General features: G+C 31.9%; 1 protein-coding gene across 1 annotated transcript; it reads right to left on the bottom strand.

Annotated features, from left to right (window-relative positions):
* Positions 1-1114: 1114 nt before the first annotated feature.
* On the bottom strand, positions 1115-21858 carry LOC144852960 (uncharacterized). The gene is made up of 13 exons (XM_078711018.1): positions 21709-21858; positions 19514-19590; positions 15913-16745; positions 11682-11992; positions 10752-10890; positions 10069-10223; positions 7043-7117; positions 6673-6787; positions 5636-6320; positions 3515-3704; positions 2216-2417; positions 1627-1838; positions 1115-1348 (listed from the first exon to the last, which is right to left on the bottom strand). Exons 1-13 carry the CDS (start codon positions 21856-21858, stop codon positions 1115-1117), a joined length of 3378 nt encoding a protein of 1125 aa, XP_078567144.1.
* Positions 21859-22265: the final 407 nt, after the last annotated feature.

The following is a 22265-nucleotide window of genomic DNA, read 5'->3' as shown; positions in this document are numbered from 1 at the left end:
GCTAGGCGTTCGGGCCAAAATGTATTGACAATAAAAAGAAATCTATATTTATACCATAGCTACTAACCCTGTATTATTCGTTTGTGTTATATTATATCGATTCACATGTCAGGTGTCCCTGTGAGCTTTAATGTAGGGGAAGTGATGTTTGAAGTACCATTATCCATTGCCTTACCTTTCCAATTTCCATCTGGTGGATCATCTTGTACATAGCAGGACGGAATAACAATGTCTGCTAGACGTCCGCTTGAAGGATTGCAAGCAAAGATCACGTAACTAATTGGATCGTCCAACTTCTTAGTTATGACAAAACCTCGATCGTAATAATCTGCAGAATTATATGCAATTCTTGTGTGGAAGATTTACTATTTCCCATGGGTGTTTTTACATTGTTTAATTAGGCCTAATAATAATAATTGTAATTAATTAATTTAAATATGTGTTACATTTGTAACATTTAATAATGTATTTACTTAGCATTGACGAGTAATTTAACCCAAGGGACGGATCGTTCTAAAATTCCAACTTACCTGTAACAGGACAGTTAGTAGGATTACGGACACACACACTATGTTTCCCGTCTTCACATTTATATGCGCCAGCTACGCAACAGTCGCATTGATTAGATCTCGAGTCGTAATGGCATACACACGTCTGAGTGTTCGCCCATTTGCTGTACCTCATCATGGGTTCTTTCGCAGGATTTGGCGGGCATACATTTTCATCTGAAGAAAAAATACCATTGTGATAAATAAAACCTTTTTTTGCCGAAATCTTGATTGTGTGACATATTCACAGTCGTTTACGATAGTAGAGCGTTGTAGCTACTTTGTTGGAAAAATGTTCATGAAGGCTAGTAGGCCTATAAACAATGGCAGGGTTCTATATTTTTTTTCTATATTATTGTTTTTATTCTTTTGCATGTTGTATAAGTATCACTTTTACTTAAGAATTGGCCACTAAGTTTTAATACGTACTCACAAAAAGAAAGAAATACATAAAGGTTTGGTAAGCGTGACTCAGAAACGTCGTAGATTTTCACATGAGTGTTTTAACAATTCAATTGTGGAAACATTAAAACGACCCAATTTGGCGCCTTCTCTGTGTTGAACAATTAAATAACCATGAAACTACCTTCTTGAATAGGATACTCGCAGATAGCTGGTAGGATAGCGGCACAATCCATAATGTCCCAGTCCCCTAGATCAGTACTGACATCCCTTGCATCATATACCTCTGTAAAAGCCGCAGCTGCACAGTCTTCAGTCACGCTGTTCCAGGGTCTGTTTGGTAGCCATTTTGTGTAAGACGCTGTTGAACCGTCTATCCACTTAAAAACATTATTACTCTAAAACAATGTACATAGTCATATCAATAAACCAGACTTATGTTAAACTGTACAATATCATATTTAAATTATTGTTACTGGTATCTTAAATTATATGGCAATAACTTTGCCGTGGGATATTTTTAACGACTACCATATCAGTGTTTACCAATGTGTACTTAATTCAGTTAGTTTAGTTAATTTCTGTAAGGTAATTATTTCTTTATTAGTCTTTAATCATGTTTATGACTAACACTATGACGCATGAAAGTAAAACACAATATCCATGTCATACTCACTCCAACGTCTTTCAGGCCAATCCAGTATTTGTAAGGAGATAGTATTGGAACAAGACCGCGAAGGAATTGTTGTTCAAAAGCATCTTCAATCATGACTAATTGCGCAAAGTCTTCTTCACACACCGTTTTTGCTGCATCCCAAGTTTCTAGCGTGCTGTTGAACACTTGGTAACACGTTTTCATGTAAGGTGTATAACCTGACCGACATAAATCTAAGTCGAAGTATAAGAAGTATTATATTATTACTAGAGTAAATATCCAATGATTTTGTTGTTGTTGTTAGTCCACTCAGTATCACAGATAATTTCTCTAATAAAACTTAATGTCTGGGTGTATAAGACACATGTGACGCTGTATCTATAATTTGTTTACTAGATACCGTAGCGCCATGAGCTCCACATGGGTGTGGGACACGGCGCTATACAAGTTTTCTTTTTATATTATTATTATTTATTATTATTACAATCAATGTGCCGCAGAATGTTACCACATCCAGTCTCCATGCCGGCCTGGCGTATTTTTTTTACGAGGTTTCCACATTTTGTTTAACCTATACAAACTCTTAATAATGTGTACAACATAAACTTACCACCTCCAGCATCTGGCCTATCCGAATACTTAAATTGAAAATGACTTGTGGAACTTAAAACTTTAGCACTATTTATAGTTGAGAACCACAGCAAATCAGCCAGCCCAGCAAAGCGATGAGTGCCTGCAGCACTGTTTCCATTTTTGTCTATTCCTAGACGTACACGGAAGGTTGGTTTTGCAGCAATCTGAATAGTTCCAAGCTGCAAAATACATATGAAATATTACTACACTGTTATTTACGTTTATCTTTTATTTTTTAGAAAACCTCTGCCTACTTACATTATAATTCATTTAAGACTTTTACAGAAATATAAACCACCCAACAATCTGATATAGATCTGATATCCACTTTTTATTCCATTACGCCAATGGGAATAAGCATATATATATATCGTTTCAAATTAATTAATTAAATTTCAGTATATCACCGGGCGGTTTAGAATTAATGTTCTTTGCCTGTTGTGTTTTCTACTCTTATTCAGTCTCCACCTACCAATCACCACCCTGTCTCTTTTGTTATATTTCTTTTATTCCTGTCCACCCAGGCAGCACTTGCCAGTTCTTATGCTATGGCTTTATCCAAATTCCTTCACTTGCAATGATGAAGGGGTATAGTGTTGCCCGAAAGCTCTGCTCATTTTTTCAGTAATTTGCTTTTGGATTTATATAAATCTGTGGGTATCAGTGGCTGGATCTCAATGGAGATACAAAAAAAAAGCGAAAAGCTAAATCAAAACGATAAAGTAAAACAGCCAGAAAAGTTATCAGAGCTTTCGGGCAACACTACCCCTTCATCAGTGCAAGTGAAGATACTTGGACAAGATAGATAGATATATATCAGGCAAGCGCTGCCTGAGTGGACAGGAATAAAAGAAATAAAACAAAAGAGGCATATATACATATATCGAGAGAGAGAGAGAGAGATAAAACTAATTTCAGTGATTAAATACAATTATTGTAGATAGAAATAGATAAAGTAAATTAATTCTTGTGTTATAGTGTGCGGGTATAAACCATAACTCTTGTGTACCATATTTGAAAAACACTCCTATTCAGTTGTAACCTAAATTCATTTTAATGGGGATGTATAATTTTAATGGGGATGTATAATTTAGATGGGGACAACTTTTCATATGAAGAACAGTATACAAATTGTTTATTCCATTGAGTAAAAACTCAAGACGTTACGTCGATTTACTGAATTTTGCTTTTACGTAAATTAATAATTATTAATAATAATTAATGGCAGAGACATGATATGTCTGATGTCACTGTAACAATCAGGAGAACAACTTACATCAAATCGAACAGGAGTTGGGCCAGGCATATTTGCATTTACCGCTGGCGGCTGAAACAATTCGGTGTATTCTGATTCCAGGCTAATATATTTAACGTTCCTCGACGTAAGCAATGTGAAAGTTGTGTCTACTGCTTTTCCCGTTGAAATATCATCATGCCAAATTGTAATCAGTAGTATTACATCATCACTAGAACATAGACCAACATACACTATTATTCTATTCTGTAGCACATCAATAAAATATTATTATTATTCTTTGATTTATAGTGCGTTCAGTGGACAAAACAACTATGTAGCTCAAATGTTTAGTACAGTATGTAGTTAGGCCTACGTTTGATAGCAACTGAAGTCATAAAGTCGTCAACGATCAATAAATACGATTATTGCAATGTGTCAATGATTAAATAATGCATCAAAATGTTAAGTTAGACGTTATAAAGACACCATTGTTTCTTAATTAATTTATTGGGAAAAAAGTAATTAGATCACTTTCTCATACTTATATTTTCTAATTTTGTTCACCAGTGTCAGTCTCTAATTCTTCTGATGTACCTTACTTGTATCATGGATTAAAGAATAGAAGGATATGCATCGACGGTGACATCAAACGATTTTCCAACGCATTTGTCTATACTAAAGCACTGCTGCCAATGAAACAAACACGCTCATTGAACTCCGTGTCTCTAATCGCGGCCCTCTGTAGAACGCTGCGAATCAACTGTTACATTTTTTGAGAACAAAACGTAGCCCTGTAGAAATCGTATGCGCAGTCTGAATGTTCTATTGACATGTCTGCGTCGATGATTAATTGACAACAACAATATACCGCTGAACAATTCTGTTTTAGTTTCATCACAATCGGACTACGACAAGTTCACTTTCTTACGACTGTTAATTTTAAGTAGTTAGTAATATTAATAAAATATGCAATTTCTATATTTGAATTATCATATTGGCCCTGCCATCGTCTGTCATTAAAAATTGCGTTAATCTATAGAATATTAAATTATGCATTTGACCATGTATGATGTTACCGTGTCCTGTGTCCTCACGTACAACAAACGTGTTTTTATTATATGGCTAAGCAGTGGTTTCTTCATAAATCTCCTCAATTATCGATGTGATTATATTTAAATTGTAGTTCCTGGTGATTGGCTAGTGGTTATGTCATCCACATAACATCCAATCACAGGGCGTAATCGAATGAAAACTGCGATCCCTGATCCGGAATTGGCTGGCTATGCATAGTTGCGATACGTTACCTAGCGGTCGTTTTGAAAAGTAGACGCAACACGAACAAACCATGGAGGTATAAAATAATTTATTTTATACCTCCATGAACAAACGAAGTACCTTGTCTATTACCTATATTATTATTCACACAAGAAGTAGACAACGGTGAGTATATAGATCATGATTACACGTTGTAGCTACTACACTTAAGATTAGCCGAGGTCTACCTAGGCCTATATCAATGTTGGCAAATCATAGGGTTTACTAGTAAGCCTCGAAGGCCTGGGTCTAGTATCCTTGCTGATTTTGTAATTTTACATGTAGGCTGAGACAACAAATAGTTATTGTCTCAGATGTAGGGCTACTACAGGTCATAAAATACTACTTTAAGGTCATAAAAATTAAAATTAGCGTAGATCAATCGCGGCAGATTTCGAACATTGGCAAATTAATGTTTTTTTAAACCAAAAGGATAAGCCTACAATGTATTTAATCGTGTAATCACATTTAGTAATGATCTTGTAATATTTCTGAGAGATCGTTTAATTTGAATTCAGAAAAGTTATATTAAATTCGTCGCTTTGTTCGTCGCCATAGCAGCTAGCGCTAAAAATATAAAATATTAATCATGCCATTAAGATAAGAGCGCGCGAAAGCATAGCAAACAAGGTTAAAGGTTGTTGAGCATGTCAGTAAACAATATTAGGCACGCGACCGTTTCGTTGTTAACGACGGTGGTTGATTAAACTGTGTTTATTTTGTAACATTGTGGGCGGTCCGCGCTCTGTCGGTTAGAGTCATGGAAGCTTTAATCTCAAACTGATGCATATCCTTCTATTCCTTAATCTATGCTTGTATTCAATAAAATTAAATTAAAAAAATTACTTTTTATAAAATGAATTAGTTTCGTATGATATCTTGAACGACATCTTAGGTGCTGGAACTACATGAATTAGTGTATGAACTGGCACTTCTCCAACCCAGATGTGTGCTCCGTCGCCAATCAGCACTCCAAATCCTAACCAGTACTCAGAACCATTGACCACCGCGTCTGTATCGTCAAGGACAACCTCTACTTCTAACGCTAAGACGTTAATTGAAGAGTCTTGGTCGGTTACCTCAATAAACCCGTCAAACTGTGTCACCGACCACCAGTCCTTAAGGATGCCGTAGTCATCATCATTAGCAACGTACTGCGTCTTAATAGCGTAGTAGCAGAACTCTGTCGAATATGTACAGAGTAAAGTGTTACTAACAAACGAAACCGACACTTTGTTAATACTCCACTGCTTGCTGCTTGTATTTGTTGAAAAGTTGTATGGCATCAAAACTTCCAGTGTAGGATCAGCGGTACCTTTTGGAAACTCAAAAATAAGGTTTATATGCACTTTTTGACCAACATTAACATAAACTCTTCCATCTGCAGACTGCTCAGTAACGTTCATCACAAAACGTGGTAGTTTACTGTAAACTGCTTTAGTAGCTCCTTCTGCTCTGATGAATCCTTTGAGTGAGTCATTGATTTCAGCCTTAATGGTAACTCGTAAAAGAACTCCAGGTTTTAAATAAGCTTTAAAAAACAATTTTAGAAACTTAACAACTTAAAACAAAACATTTTGTTTTTTAAAAATTCAGAAAAATATTATGTTCCCATTATTGAATCAGACTTTGCCATGTGATGTATGTTTAATACCCTAATTGATGTAAGCGGTGTATGCCTAATCTTTGCTCGATATATTATGTAGTAAGGTATGTAATACTGTATAAAAATCATTTTAAATATTATATGATTGGATAACAAAATTCGTTTAAACAGTATAATTTTAGTTTTGTAACGTATAGTAGACTAAAATACCAATCTATTAAATAGGTCACATGTTAAAATTAGTATTTTTTGGGGTTATAATATACAGTTTAAATACCATTAACAGTAGAATTGATGCTCCCTATGAATTCAATGTCACTCGTAAAATATTCATCGTTGCTAAAAGACAAAATAAGTTCTTCAGGAGAGCCAAAGCTGACTTGAAAGTCGTCCTAGAGAAAAACATTTACATACATTTATATCTAAATATTAAGGTATGCACAAATACAGTTAGTCTACAGGCAACGAATGGAAGCTTAAATTAAGTTAGTGTGAAATGGTAAAAGTGAGAAATCTACAAGAAGCGCTTTATTTGGAGATGCCAAACATATCATATTATTGCATCTTCTTACTTTGGTGCCAATCCAAATTATTATTTATTTTGCATACGCAAAGAGCAATATTTAGAAAACACCAGAATATCTTACCGTCATGGTTTGGTTGATTTCTCCTTCTTTTCCTGTTAGTTTCCACACGAAAAAAGGATCTGCAGACAAGTTGAACTGAAAAAAACTCTACTTATGATCTCCATTGATATAGAAACAGTCAATTTTTTCTTGAAAACATTCATTCAACTAATGTATGTATTCATTATTTGTATACAATTGAAATCAAAATCAAGAATATTTTTCCCAAAGACTTTCTCCGAAAATCCAAATATATAAAGAGTTACGACATTAAATTAAAGTCACGTGATATGCAGATCAAATTGTGTCAAACTTATCTCCATTAATGCATGTAAATTATAGGAGCAACAAAATACTTTCAACTTTTTCTTATATTTTTAAAAATGTAATTGCATATTTGACGGTGGAAGTACAGATTAAGTACTTGCGGCAAAGAATATTGCGCGCGCGTGCGCTTAATACATTATAAAGTTCGATTGATTGATTTTGGAATCCCATAACTACGTCTTATTAATGACAATTATGTAATATTTTAAATTCATAATGCATGCTTTGATGACTAAATAAAATAATTAAGTGTCGCGGATATGTTTGTTAATATACTGAAAAGGGTATTAACAATATTAAAATAATAATGGCAATTTATTACAAATGAAATGATGAACGAGTCTCTAAAATTTAATAACGTTGGCCGCGCAGTTTGTGTAAAAAACACACAGACAGCCATATACTGTACATGACAAAAAGAGGGGTGAATTTGTGTGTTTTTTTGTATTGGTTCATGCTATGATGTATCTTAACTTCATGTAGGGCCTAGCTTTTTTTGTTATTATAAAATATACATATATATATGTTACCAAATCAGTACCATTATTAAAATTAAGTACTAAGATAAAAACGGAATCTAAGCGTTATTTCATAGACAGGAAAATGCTATACAGCGTGCGAATTCTTTGACACAAAAATGGCTTCTAATCTTCAAAGTCGTAATTCTATATATATATATGGCTCTGGGGATCATTATTATGAATATGCATCATTTCATGTACTTTGCGCTCGCACTCTGAATTAACTTTTTAATACGCTTTCCGTCGAGCCATCTGTGTAGCCGAATGGATTAGACTATGGTTCGAATCCCATGACCGACTTCTTTTTACTCTATAGTGAGAGAGAATATTGAGAGGGTTAGGTTTAGTTATATTTAGGAAGTAGTTCGACTACTTTCAGAGAAAGTCTTTGGAAACAAAATTATACGCGTCTCAATGAAAAACACTAAAGTACCACACCTCTAAATAGTAGCTTTACATGTTTTTGGTAATAAAATAAATGAGTATTTAAACTAGATTTTAATTCGTAACGTTAACGAACTACTGATCTTTGTGATAGAAGATAATTTACCCGACATTTAATAATAATAATAAAAAACCACGCAAACGCAATAGGCCTATTAATGTAAGTTTCAACATGTGCATATGAAAGCATTGTTTAGTGCTGACTTGTTTCTGTCTTATTAGATTATATAGTACATACTGTACAGTGCAATATAGATGAAATTACGGGACCCACAAATATTCTAATTTGTTTTATATGATGACATCATCTAAATGAAACATGTAGTGACAAATTATGAGCAAGAAAATTGGACGCGTAGAAGCAAGATGCGGTCTCTTTTTAATGCGATGTGACTAATATTCTGAGAAGTTATTAGATTCAAATATACAGTAAATGTGCATGTATGCGATCCATGATTCTCATACATGATTTTGAAGAAAAAAAAGATTTGTTGATAAAAAGATAATTGTTTGAGTAAGAACGGATAAGTGCTCTGTTGAATATTTTACAAATAATGAATGTTCATGAGTGTAATAGTACAAATAATGGCATGAGGTGAATGATGAAAGGTTGTCAACGAGGCAAAGCCGAGTTGATATTTAACCTTTCATCATTCACCAAATGCCATTATAAAATTGTTTGTTTAAAATAACATCTAAATAGATTCATTTCATTTGAATTAAATAAAATGTAGCACTAGCCAAGGCCTACATTTGATTCACATTAATTAAAACAATAACATTTGGTTTTTAATAATATTATTTTATTTTATTTTTATTAAACCTTATTTAGTGAGGGTGACCTTAAACAACATATGCTGACAATCAACGGGCCCTCATATAAACATTATAAGAAAACAGACAGACAACTGGAACTCATGCTAATTATGTTAACCCCCGATTCCACGTCTTGTAAAGATGTTCCCATTAATTAATCAAACTCCTACAAACGATCTAAAGCTAATTTAAATGCCTTTTTGATCTAAATTAGTACATATATCGCTCCAGAAATGTACAACCATCGCGATAAACCAGTCATAACATTAAAATCGCGACGAAAGTACAAATTAGGTGGCGCTGTTATATTTCAAAAGCAATAGTATAAAACAAAATATTTTCCAAATGCGAAAATATTTTGTTTTCGTACACAAAAAAGTACTATTAAACGATCGTTTAATAGTGCGTACTATTGCACGCCATGTGACTCACATTCGTCCAATCAAATCACAGGAATTTATTTAGGTGTTATATGGTCTATATGAGAGAAATGATTTTTTAGATAACCGACACACAATCTGTACAGGAGAAAGAAAGAAAGATGTAGGCAATAAAAATAGATGATCTTAGATCGCCTAATTAGTTAGAAAATAATCGATAACAGCAAAATAGTGAATAAAGTCAGTGTCACTAAATGATATGTACTAAAGTGTGCACTTGCGTCGCTCACTAAAGCCTGTTTTCTAGTCGAGGTTGAATTGCGTAAAATTAACTAGATTCAACGATTTTAGAGGAGAAAAATAATACGCTAGCAATTCAACGATTACAATAATTGATTTCGATACGATCGTTAAAACTGACCAATCAAATTACTTCATTACGCTGATAATTCATGAATATCACAACGCGACGTTTACGATTATGGAGTTCGTGGAATACCACTTATCCGAGATTACTTCTGTCCGTAATGCTTATTCATATTCTTTTCTGATCAAATACCTGCATATTTTCAGCTTTAAGGGTAACGTTAAAGCCTGTTCCGGATATCAATCCAGTAGTGTTTACCAATAAATCTGTCTTCACTTCATCTAAAACTCCATAATGTGATGGCGAATCTTCGACATTTGCACCCGCATCCATATCAGCGTCCATAACTGGAATAAAAAAATACCAATTATCACACAAAAAGAATAATTGCAATTGTATGTTGTGTAGGGGTAGTGGCGTATATGTGGGTCATATGTACCGTATGTATAAATATAAATACACAGATGTTAACTGTTCAACACAAGCTAGTGGATTTCGCCCAATATGTGATTTTTTATATTAAGTAAAACAAAATAGAGGTTCGAAATTGTTGATTAGTAGAATAAATTACCAAAAGCCATATTTACTGGAAATGGAGTTTGGTAAAACGAAACGCAAAATACAATATAAAATTTTCAATGATATGTGATGTGAATTGTTTATGACATAAATTTTAATTTTTTAAGTTAATTATAGTTGATTTGAAGGAAGAAGTTGTGAAAATCAAATTACAGCTATGGCAATAAGACCATTTTTGTAGAAACAAAATTAACATCAGGTACTGATGTTTTTTAGAAACTGTAGGCCTAACAACAGTTTATTTAAAATTTTCCAGATTTGACAATATAATTTAAATCAAAATGTTAACTATTTACCTGCACAGCCGTAAAGTTCCATTCTCAAACTTGGCCAATTACTCCAATCATATGGATAAATACGAATATATTGAGCATATACAGGAGAAGAAAAAGAATTGGTCACAACACCATCTCTATCAGTATTTCCTGGAAACCTCTAAAATTTGAAAAATCATTTTATTTAAATATATGGATATATTATCCCCCTAAAAAGTAATTTTTTAATTTTTCTTGCTGAATATGCCATTTAATGCCACATAATGGTTATTCACTTTGACAAAAAACTGAATCGAAAAAAATTCCCTGAACAAAATGTAATTTAAAGCAAAATACCTAACTGTCATACAATCTTTTTTTTTGTTAAACTGTTTCTTTTGTATTTTATAAGTGAAATAATTATTTTTGTTGATTTATTACAGAAGTTAATAACTTTATTAAAACTGCAAAATGGTGGTTGACATACTTGCTTATCGATGCAAGGGTCTTTGGTTCAAATTCTATCTAAATTCTTGTATGACGGCCAATACACTGTATCTAGTAGTATACATAGGAGTAGTACCCTACTTTACTTTTGATGTTTCGTGTTGAGCCAACAGACAGGAAATCTGATGGCAGCTCTCGTTGTTTAACTACTATATTAGATTTAATTTTGTTACAAGAATTTGAAATTCATTACTTCAACAATTAAACTGCATAGCAGTGTTAAACAATATTATGATTAATTCGATATTGTTTAATCTCATCATATTAAGAAATACCTGCTCGAGATAATCCAAGTTATATAATATGACATGACTTACTGCTTTTCAATTTGATGTCCCGTTTATTGTTCAGTTTTTCTTAAATATAATTGTTCAATTAAAACTTCTGTGTCATTCGCTTATAGTTTCTTCTTGGCCTATTTGCCAAATATTTAATAATAACACATTTTATGCCTAAAATACTTACTCCGCCACCTATAGCCGTTATTTCAATAAAGTTATTGCCATCAGTGCTGTATTTTACTTTGTACTCCTTTACTCTGTTTCCATTATATCCTCCTGCTCCTTGAGTAGCCACTTGAGATACTTGTGATAGGCTACCAAGATCAACTTGGATCCATTCAGCGCTATCTTTTGTTGCAGGTGACCAAAAATTACTTGCGTGAAGTCTTCCATTATACGGATACATATGTTGACTGCTAATGTAGAAACTTGATGCCGTCATTTGACTATTAGGAATTCTACCATCCTCAATTCCAAGATCATTATTGCAGGACTCTGAAAGTAGAGATTTAGTTTCAGTTTCAGTTTATAAGCCAACAGTAATGTCATTCTTTTTTTCAAATGAACTTGATCTAAATCGTTTAATCTCTGAAATCAAGAGTAAAACCGACTAAAACTGTTTAAATCTTATTATTGATATCATTATTATTATTATTGTTATTATTATTATTGTTATTATTATTATTGTTATATTATTATTATTATTATTATTATTAAAATAATTAGTGTAAAGTATTATGGATATTGTCCTTACGTAAATGTATATATAGATACAAATTCGGTCACCCTACTAATAACTTATCACTTAATATTACTGTATTCAGGATGATGCCTAAAATTAAATATTATTTCCTTTAATTGTTTTTTTTAATGTTGAGAGAAGAAGAAATACAACATGTCAACAAAGCATTGGAACTTAAGGGTTACAACAGGAAGGACAACAGCGATCCTGCAGAGTTCAGAAAATCTGTATGTTTACCATTGTTTTGGACAGCATCCAGCGAGTACTACAAAACGCCGACATAAAAGTATTTTATAGTGCAGTCAACAAGTTGTCACAGTGTCTTCAAACACACAAGGACAAACCATCTAAACACAACCAACCTGTATACTGTACTTCATGTGAATGTGGAGAGGTATACATTGGGGAAGCTAGACGTGACCTTCAATCCAGGCTCAAAGAACATCAAGGCCATGCCAGAAGAGGAGAGCAAGACAATTCATCAATAGTTATACATTCTCACAAACAACAACACCGAGTTAATTGGAAAGATGCTGAACTAATTGCTACCGTTCCTTCTTGGCATTCCAGACGAACCAGGGAAGCTATTGAAATCTACAAGCACAACACGGTTCATCAAGATATTGGATTTGTTATCAGCGACATTTGGCTATCTTAATTCAACAATAATCTTAATCGACAGTAAACCATGCCATAGTTTCTGGCCAGTTTACATTAAAATAAATAATTAAATAAAATAATAAACATTCATTCCTCACCGATCTATAATCATTTAGGTTACTGATAGTCTTACTATTCGGTACAGGGATAACGTGAGCTCTTTTCCATAACTGTGTGTTGATCGATGTCTGAAAAATCGTGGTAAATACCGGGGCTAGTTGATCAGCACAGAATTTAATTACTCTGTTACAGATCATGTCGGGACCAGCAGCTTTATTTGATTTAACCTTACAGAAGAGTTTCTTGACATCAGCTTTGTCTACAATTATATCATCACATTCTATTTGCTTCAGCTTCAATATTGGTCATTTCAATGCTAAAGTTATGCCTTTCGTAACGACAATAACATTCATTTAACTCATTTGTGAACTCTATGGCCGGTATTCATGAATACCATTTCGAGATAGTCCAGGACTAAATCCAGAGATAATCCAGGACTAAAGTGAGTCCCCTTTCATGAATACGGGCCTATAGTCTTATCTGCTACATTTGTCTTTACCTCATATTGTGTTAGATTCTTAAGTGCTTTCCATGCCTCTTGTGGTTTATTTTATTTAAAACTTAAAAAATTTGTTTCCTTAATTTAATTTTACTTTCTTGAATTTTGTTATTAGTCTCTTTACGTTTGTCTTTCACAATATACACATACAACCACTTCTCGAAGTTTTTCCACTACGAATCTCCTCGTAATAGATTTAATTGTAATTTGGTACTGCCAGACCATTATCGGGTATATTTTCATTTAAATGAGTCTCGATGAGCACTTATTACAAGAAACAAAAAGCATTTTGTACAATATGGTTAAAATGTAATCCTCTCTTTATTAATAGATAAAAAGTGATTTGTATTATTAGCTTTTTTTTTCTCTCTCTCTCGTGAGGGTCACCCACATTTATTCATTCCTTTTACAAATATATATTATATAACATACATACATTTTTATAAAAATATAAAACAATAAAATTCAATATAGTAGCTAAAAAGGCACTATATCTATACATGTACATAAAATCGATGGAGTAAAAGTATGCTTTAAAAACGTACATTTTATGTTTATTGCAAGTTATAGTAAAAGTACGACTATTTATCATTTAAATTTACTTTATATTAAGAAATGTATTAAAAAGTAGCTGTTTCTTTTATTATATCTTAAATCAGTAGTACAATTTGTTTCTTTATTTCTTTTGACCTTATATTACATTCATTACAAATATATACACCCATACACACATTAATAAACCTATTTACATTTACGAATCAGTTTAACATAGTTATTATAAACACATTATATGCTACTTTTTATGTTTTGGCCTTGTATAACATTTGTTTCATTCCACTATTTCTAAACGTTAAAGTTCTGTTCTTACTATGTTGGCCATTTACATTGTTTGTTTACTTATATGTTTGACCGTGTGTTTCAGTCTATGTTTTACCCTAATACATTTATTTCTATCATGTATTAGTTTTAGTATAGGCCTAGGTGTTTGTTAGTTTTATAATGTATTGCTTTATTATAGGTATGACCTTATGTTTAGCATTATTTCATATATAGAATATTATCATAGCAGATGTGTTACAATTATGTGTTCTGCCTAAACTTAATTCAATTGGTTTATTACATTCTTACATAACTTTATATTAACTACTAGTACAGTTTTGATTTTCCATTATATGAATGTTTATATAATATATACACTACAGCTTGTACTAGTTTTATATTTTTCTTATTTTATGAATTCTAATAATTTAATTTTAACATCATTCCATTTTATAACTGCTTTATACTGATTACATGCGTAATCATTTTCTATAAGATTTTTTAATTCAAACTTAAACATATTCAAGATACTTTTTGATTCGTTACCCATCATGTTATCTAATAAACAAAGCCTTATGCGGGATTTGTAGATACAAAACGTAAAGATAGATGTTAGTTCATTTACAAGTTTATCTTTGGAACCAGTAACTATATCAAACCAATGTATTGGCGTTTCATTAGGAAAGCATTCAACAATAAGATTATTGAATTTCCTCCAAACTGGCTTAATCACTTTACACTTAAGTAACATAGGCCTATGTTCTTCGTTTTCTATCACATTCTTACATCTATCGCAAATATTAGTTTTAGACAATTTCCAAATATGTAATCTTTTATTACAAACAGGTATGCGATGTAAAAGTTTAAAATTGAATTGCGCAACTTTTACCATATGTTTCATATCTTTGACTTTATTATTCCATATTTTGTTCCATACCATAGTCTTATTTAAAAACTCTGTTTCCCATTTTACTTGGGAGATTGGCACTGTCTTTAATTCAATTAAAAACTTATCATAAAAACCTGTTTTAACATTTGATTTGAATAATTCATTTTTAATATCAACAGTAACTTGTTCTTTCTCTATTCTATGTCGTGCCAATACTTTCTTCCATTCAATAGGAATAGCATTCATGAGATTGAAGTATTCTATTATCCCATTATGCTTTACTAATAACGTGGGAATTAAATCTCTAAGACTTACAATTGTGTTATTGACCAAAATGTCACCAATTGTTTTATAGCCCGACTTTAACCAATCTTTGAAGTATAAAGACTTTCCGCTTGCCTGGGTCTGGGCTAAGTAGTCTCTTAACCCAGTTTAGCTTTAACGAGTTCACAACTACATAAAAATCAATCATATTAACCCCTCCTTCTTCTATTTTATTTATAAGTGTTTTCCTCTTAATCTTTTCTTTTTTATTTCCCCATAGGAATCTATACAATAACTTCTCTACCATTAAAAATATATGTTTTGGTACATTGATAATACTAGCATTGTATATTAATTTTGAAATTGCTAGACTTTTAATTATTATCATTTTTCCAAAGAAGGTAAGGTGTCGTTTTTCCCATAGCCTTAAAGTATGTTCTAAATCCATAATTTTATCATCCCAGTTTTTTTTTCACAAATACCTTTTTTATAGCCTACATAAATTCCGAGGAATTTCACTGGCTCTTTCGTCCAAGTGATACCACAAGGGGTTGCTAGGTTATTCTGAATTGATCCAATCCAGGTTCCTTTACATTTTCCTTTATTTAGCTTCAACCCTGAAATATTACAAATTGCATTGATTTCAGTGAAAAAATATTTTAAGCTATTTTCACCTGTTGTAAAAATCACAGTGTCATCAGCGAGCTGAGCTATTTTCACAATATTATCAATATCTTTATTCTCAGGTAATTCAATTTCCTTACACAATGGATTATTTCTTATATTTATTGCCATTACCTCGACTACAACAGTAAATAATAGTGCAGACAATGGGCAACCTTGACGTACTCCACATTCCATATTAAAACTGTTTGAAACCCATCCGTTATTTTTAACCATACATCTAGTGCATGTGTATATTACATTTATCCAATGTACAAAAGATAAACCAAAACCAAATTTTCTTAAAACATTTAACATTAGTTTTCTATCTATTGAGTCGAATGCTTTAGCAAAGTCAAGAAAAATCATGGCTCCTGGTATTTGCTTTTCTTTCGTATAAGACAACACATCTTCAACTAGTCTAACATTTTCTCCTCCAAATCTCCCATTAGTATATCCTTTTAGATCATTACTGATAATAGACCCTAATACTTTTTTTAGTCTGTTTGAAAGAGCATGTGCCATTATTTTGTAATCTACATTTAGCAATGTAATTGGTCTCCAGTTTTCGAGACACTCTCTCTTTCCACTCTTAAGTAAAAGATTTATTACACCTAACCTCTGTGAGTTACTTAAACTATTATTGTTGTAACTGTAATTTAAAGAATTACACAAAATATCTTTTAGATATTCCCAAAAATGACGATAGAATTCGACACTTAGCCCATCAGAACCCGGACTTTTATTCAACTTCATGTTAGATATTGCTTTTGTTAGTTCTCCTTCTGTTAATATTCCCTCACATTCTATTTTATCTTTTTCCGATAGTTTTTTAACTGTAGTATTTCGTAAATATTTATTTATTTCATTTTCTGTTAGAATTTTATTTGAATACAGATGTTCATATAATCTAATTTGTTCCTCTAGTATCTCGTGAACATCCGTAGTATGTTTTCCATTCCTTTTTAAGAGCATGGTAATATGTTTTTTTTTTGCATTATTTTTCTCCAATCCTAAAAAAAAATTGTTATTTCTTTCTCCCGTTTCAAACCATTTAACTCTTGATCTGACTATGGCGCCTTTTGCTTCACAATGATAAATCTTGTCTAAGTCATTAGTTTTTTTTTTTTTTTCTTCTATATTTTGATCGTATGCGATATTAAGTTTGTTCGTTAATACGTTGACTTCCTTAGTTAGGTTTAACTTATTAACATTCATCTCTTTTTTTTACTTGCACAGAATTTAGCAGAAAATTCTTTTATTTTTATTTTAAGTAGTTCCCACAGCAAGTCTGGAGTAAGATTATTTTCATTTTTTTTTACATTTTCAATAATTCTTTTTATTTTTATGTTGTATTCTTCATGTTTAAGAATACTACAGTTAATTTTCCATATTCCTGAACCAGCTTTTTGTTGATTATTTAATATTTTTAATGAGATAGCCTGATGGTCAGAACATATTGATGGTCTAATGTCGGTAGACATCACATCACCATTTTTATAAAGGGCACTTGAGATGCACCACAGATCTAACCTCCTGTACGTGCTTTTTTCGTCTCCAAGTAAATTGGGTTTTTGTTTTGTGATATTGTCTCCATATATCTATTAATTTATTTTTTGTCATGCAATTCTTTAACACAGATGGTGACTTGTCGTATTGATTTACACTATTTTTTTGATCTAATTTTCTTTCTAAAATGCAATTCATATCACCTCCAATTATTGTATATTCTTCTTTTTTAAAACACATCAATTCAATTTTTTTTTCTAATTTTTTGAAGAAGTTTGCCCTTTCTTTGTAATTATTAGGTGCATATACATTAATAAAATTAAACACCTTCTCATTATATCTTACTTTAAGAAAAAGCATTCTACCTTCTTCGTCTGTATATTTACATTCAATATCACTTTGATCAAATCCTTATTTTTTTTTTTGACCATATTTAATGAGGGTGATCCATCCAGCAATTGCTGATCATTAAGGACCCTCAGAGGTTCACTAGACAAACATATACACAAGATGCTCTACATAAACAAAAAATAAAAAGTCTTATTACAAGTCTTTGGGAGTGGAGTTGTAATTTTGTCCTTAGAAAAAATCCTGACGGGACTAGAACCCAGGACCCTGGGAGTGGTAGCCAAGCATCATAACCACCAAGCCACAACTCCACTCCACACTAAGCCACAACTCCACTTTTCACTAATTACAAAGTAGCTCTACTGTTTATTTTAGTAGCTGAAGTCCTAGCTACGAAAATAAGACGAAAATGTGATATGGTCAAATGCCCGATTGTTCCTGCAAGCAATGGTATATTTAAAGATATTAAGATTGCACAGCTAGCAGATGACACTGTGCTTTTTCTAAAGGATATAAATAGTATAGATAACAGCATAAGTATTATTGAAAAGTTTGGAAAGTTTTCTGGATTAAAATTAAATAAAAATAAAACAAATGCTTTTGGCTTGGCAGTTTAAGAGACTGTAAGGACACACATGGTAACATTTCTTGGACATCCACACCAATTCGGATATTAGGTATCTATGTTGGACATGATAAGGAATATTGTTATCACAAGAATTGGAAAGAAAAAGTTGATGCATTAGAAAATACCCTAAAAACATGGGAGAAAAGACACCTCACTTTTTTTCGAAGAACTACTATTAGCGCTCTCAAAAATTATATACAATTCCAGCATTTTACTAGTACCAGAAAAAGTAATAAAAGAGGTGGACAAATTAATTTTTAAATTCATTTGGGAAACTAAGAAAGAGAAAATAAAAAGAAAAAACATGTGCGCCAATTACAGTCAAGGTGGTCTAAAAATGGTAGCTTTCAGATCTCGGGTAATATCTTTCCAAGTTAAATGGTACAGGCTACTTTATGAAAACGATGACGCCAAATGAAAATATTTACCTACATTTTATATAGAAAAAAAAAGCCTAAAATCATTAACCTCAAATATATCAAAAGTTCCGTTTAATATATCCGTACCACCATTTTATCTCCAAGTTATTAATTCTATAGCAGTAGCTAATGCTTGTAATAATAGATTAAATAAGGAACCAATAAGCTATGATGATATTATTAATCAATCATTATGACGTAATGCGTTTATATGTATTAAAAAGAAGCCGTTATATAACTGTAACTGGATTAGATCAGGATTTTTAAAAATAAATGATTTAATAAATAATGATATGTTTAAGCCTGCGATAGAGATAAAAAGAGGGTTAAGATGTACACAAAATTGGATCAGTGAATATTCTTGTATATTGAAAGCCATTCCAAAAGAATGGAAATGTATTTTAAAATCAACATGTGACATTAATGTAATTGATATACCTATTACAAACAATAAGGCCTTAAATATGACGTCTAGACAATTATATAGACTCATAATAGATGCTCAATATATTATACCAACGGCACGGGTTAAGTAGGAATCCATATTTGGTAATCTGCCATGGAACAAAATATGGGTTAAGAAAGTTTCTGGTCTTAAAGAAAAAAAAATGGCTTAAATTGTTACACAGATTATTGCCAACAAACGAAAGATTACATAAGTGGAGACTTGTAAATTCCCCAAATTGTGACACATGCAATGTTATTGAGAATGATAAACATAATGTTAGTAGAGTGCATAACAGTAAAATGTCAATGGAAAGAGATAAACAGAATAATTAGAGCAGTAAGCATACATATTCCTGTTTTTTCTTTCAAAAGGCTTTTATTCGAAACTGACAACAGTTACGTAAATAAATTATACACTTTAGGAGCAATCTGTATTTATAAAGTAAAGATATTAAGTTTAATAGAAAAATAAAAAAAATCAATCTCCTACTTTAATGTTTAAATCTGAAAAAAAGATAAGAAATATGTAAATCTGCAGGTATATATGCTCAATCAGATTAAGGAAGAGAATATGTTAATGAGATACCATGAATGATGAATCTATTATGTTTTTTTTTTGTTTTTTTTTGGCTACTATATTGTATGTTTTGTAAATATGTATTATACCTTGATGATTTGAATATAAAAATGTGAAAAGCTTTTTATAGATTGATGATAATAAAACAATGATGAAGGATAAGAAGGTTTATGTATAAGAAGTGAAGTGTATTGATTTCATGTTTGTATATATATGTAATATGCACATTCTTACTGCATGTGGAATTTTAAAATGATAAAATTGTTAAAAAGAACATTTTTAATGGAAAATTAAACATAAACGTGGTTAAATGATATTGTATGTATAAACAAAATAATATATGGAAATATTTTTTAAAGAAAATAAGTTTAAAAAAAAGTGGAATAAACCTACACAAGAAAAAAAAATGAAAATTTGAAGGTTATAGATGCAAAAAAGGATAATCTGTAGAAATAAATTTTGTAAACATTAAAGAACAAAAATATCAATGTTAAAGGATGAGAAAAATATTATGTTAACATTAACAAGTTAGTAGGCCCTAAGTAATTAGTATAACAGAGAATATGCATTGTTAAATGAAAATATGTTTGCATAGATAAATCCAAAGAAAAATAAAATGGGACAAACCCATAGGATGGATTTATTAAACATAAAAGTATTATAATTGTATGAAATAAATATGTATGTAGGCCTAGATGAAAAAACAAAAGCAACTATGTAAGAAAAAATAAGCTTCAATAGTATATATACCTTACCTTCTTTACTTATATGGAGCAAAGCTGAAAGAAAAATGCAGACGAATTTCCAACAGTCCATTATTATCAAAGAACAATCCAACTATGCAGGTAATCGACAATGTTCAATCCGTCGAATACTGAAAGCAATTGTTTAAAAGCATTACACAATACTAAATAACTGATGCATGCGAATCAAACCATATTGAGATTGATCGAATACTGACAAAGTCAGTCTGATTGTGGCAATAGAATGGATCCTGAAACCTGACTTTTAGTATAGAAGATAAGGATATGTACGTACAATAGAAAAGTGGCGTACCGTATTTAAGCATGAACTTCGATATGTCATGATTTGCTTAACAACAGCTTCCAGGAGGTAACATGTTGGCCGATAATTGCCTACGTCACTTATGCTGTTTTTTTCTCAAAACGTTTTTAAATCGTTTTTAGTCGCGTGGACGCGACTCTATAGTTCACTATGTCGGTCGGTCTGTCGGTCTGTCTGTCGGTCGGTCCGGTATCACTATGCGTTTTATCGCTTTCTGACCTTATCTTGATATCAGTTTAATCTAGCAATTTTTCACAGTATATTTCTTATGGCCAGGAATCGATGTGGTTATGTTTTCACGGTGCGCAATAAAAAATTACGCGGTCTACGCACGATTTAACGAAATCACGTTTGTAATCATATCTTCACAACCATGAATCACAATTAAATAAAATTTGGTACTCATAAATTTCAGGGCATAAATCATCATATGGCAATACAATTACGTGCGTAGTCGGTCTGTCTGTCGGTCCGGTATCACTATGCATTGTAGCACGCGACTTAATGGCTGTTGGCCTTGTTTTAGTTACATCTTGATTTTATACACATATTTATTACCTTAAATATTCTTTTTCATACAGTTAATTTAAAAAAAATTTACACCTTATTTACAGAATCTAACCTTTTTTCTTTTTTTTTCTGCATTTTTCTCTCCACTTTCTGTGAGTTTCTTTCTTTTACTAGCTGCAAAGTTTTGTCTGGCTACAACCACAGCGTCTGCACTGGCTAAATCAGCTTTTCCTGTAGTAGCAAAGTCTGTTATTGGTCGCATTCCCTTCACTGTTTTATTGCAGCTTCTTTCTCCTTTTTGTTCAACTGTCGACTTTTTTGTTGTTGTTTCTTTTGTTTTTCCTTTTCTTGTTTGGTTTTTTGAACTTCTTGTGAATCTTGTGGTGTCTTATCCTCTTGACTCAAATTTCCGTTTGGATAGTTCCAAGGAATCTCAACTTTACCAAATTATTCTTACCTCTTCAATTGATTGGTTGAATGTGTTATAGCATATTCGTCTGGTTAGTGCGCGTGCTTGAGAAATTAACGCGTTACATAAGTAGTGTACACGAAAAGTAACCTAACTTATTGGTTTTTTTTCTGGGAAATAGCCAGGGGTTTTATCTTGAACGTCTTTAATTTATACATCACTATTGTTATATTTTGCCCATTATACTAAGTTACATTGTT

Source organism: Antedon bifida, chromosome 1 (assembly GCF_963402885.1).
Source record: "Antedon bifida chromosome 1, ecAntBifi1.1, whole genome shotgun sequence".
In the NCBI taxonomy this organism is placed as follows: domain Eukaryota; kingdom Metazoa; phylum Echinodermata; class Crinoidea; order Comatulida; family Antedonidae; genus Antedon; species Antedon bifida.
The sequence above is the reverse complement of the archived record's forward strand: the minus strand, read 5'-3'. Positions and strand labels throughout refer to the sequence as shown.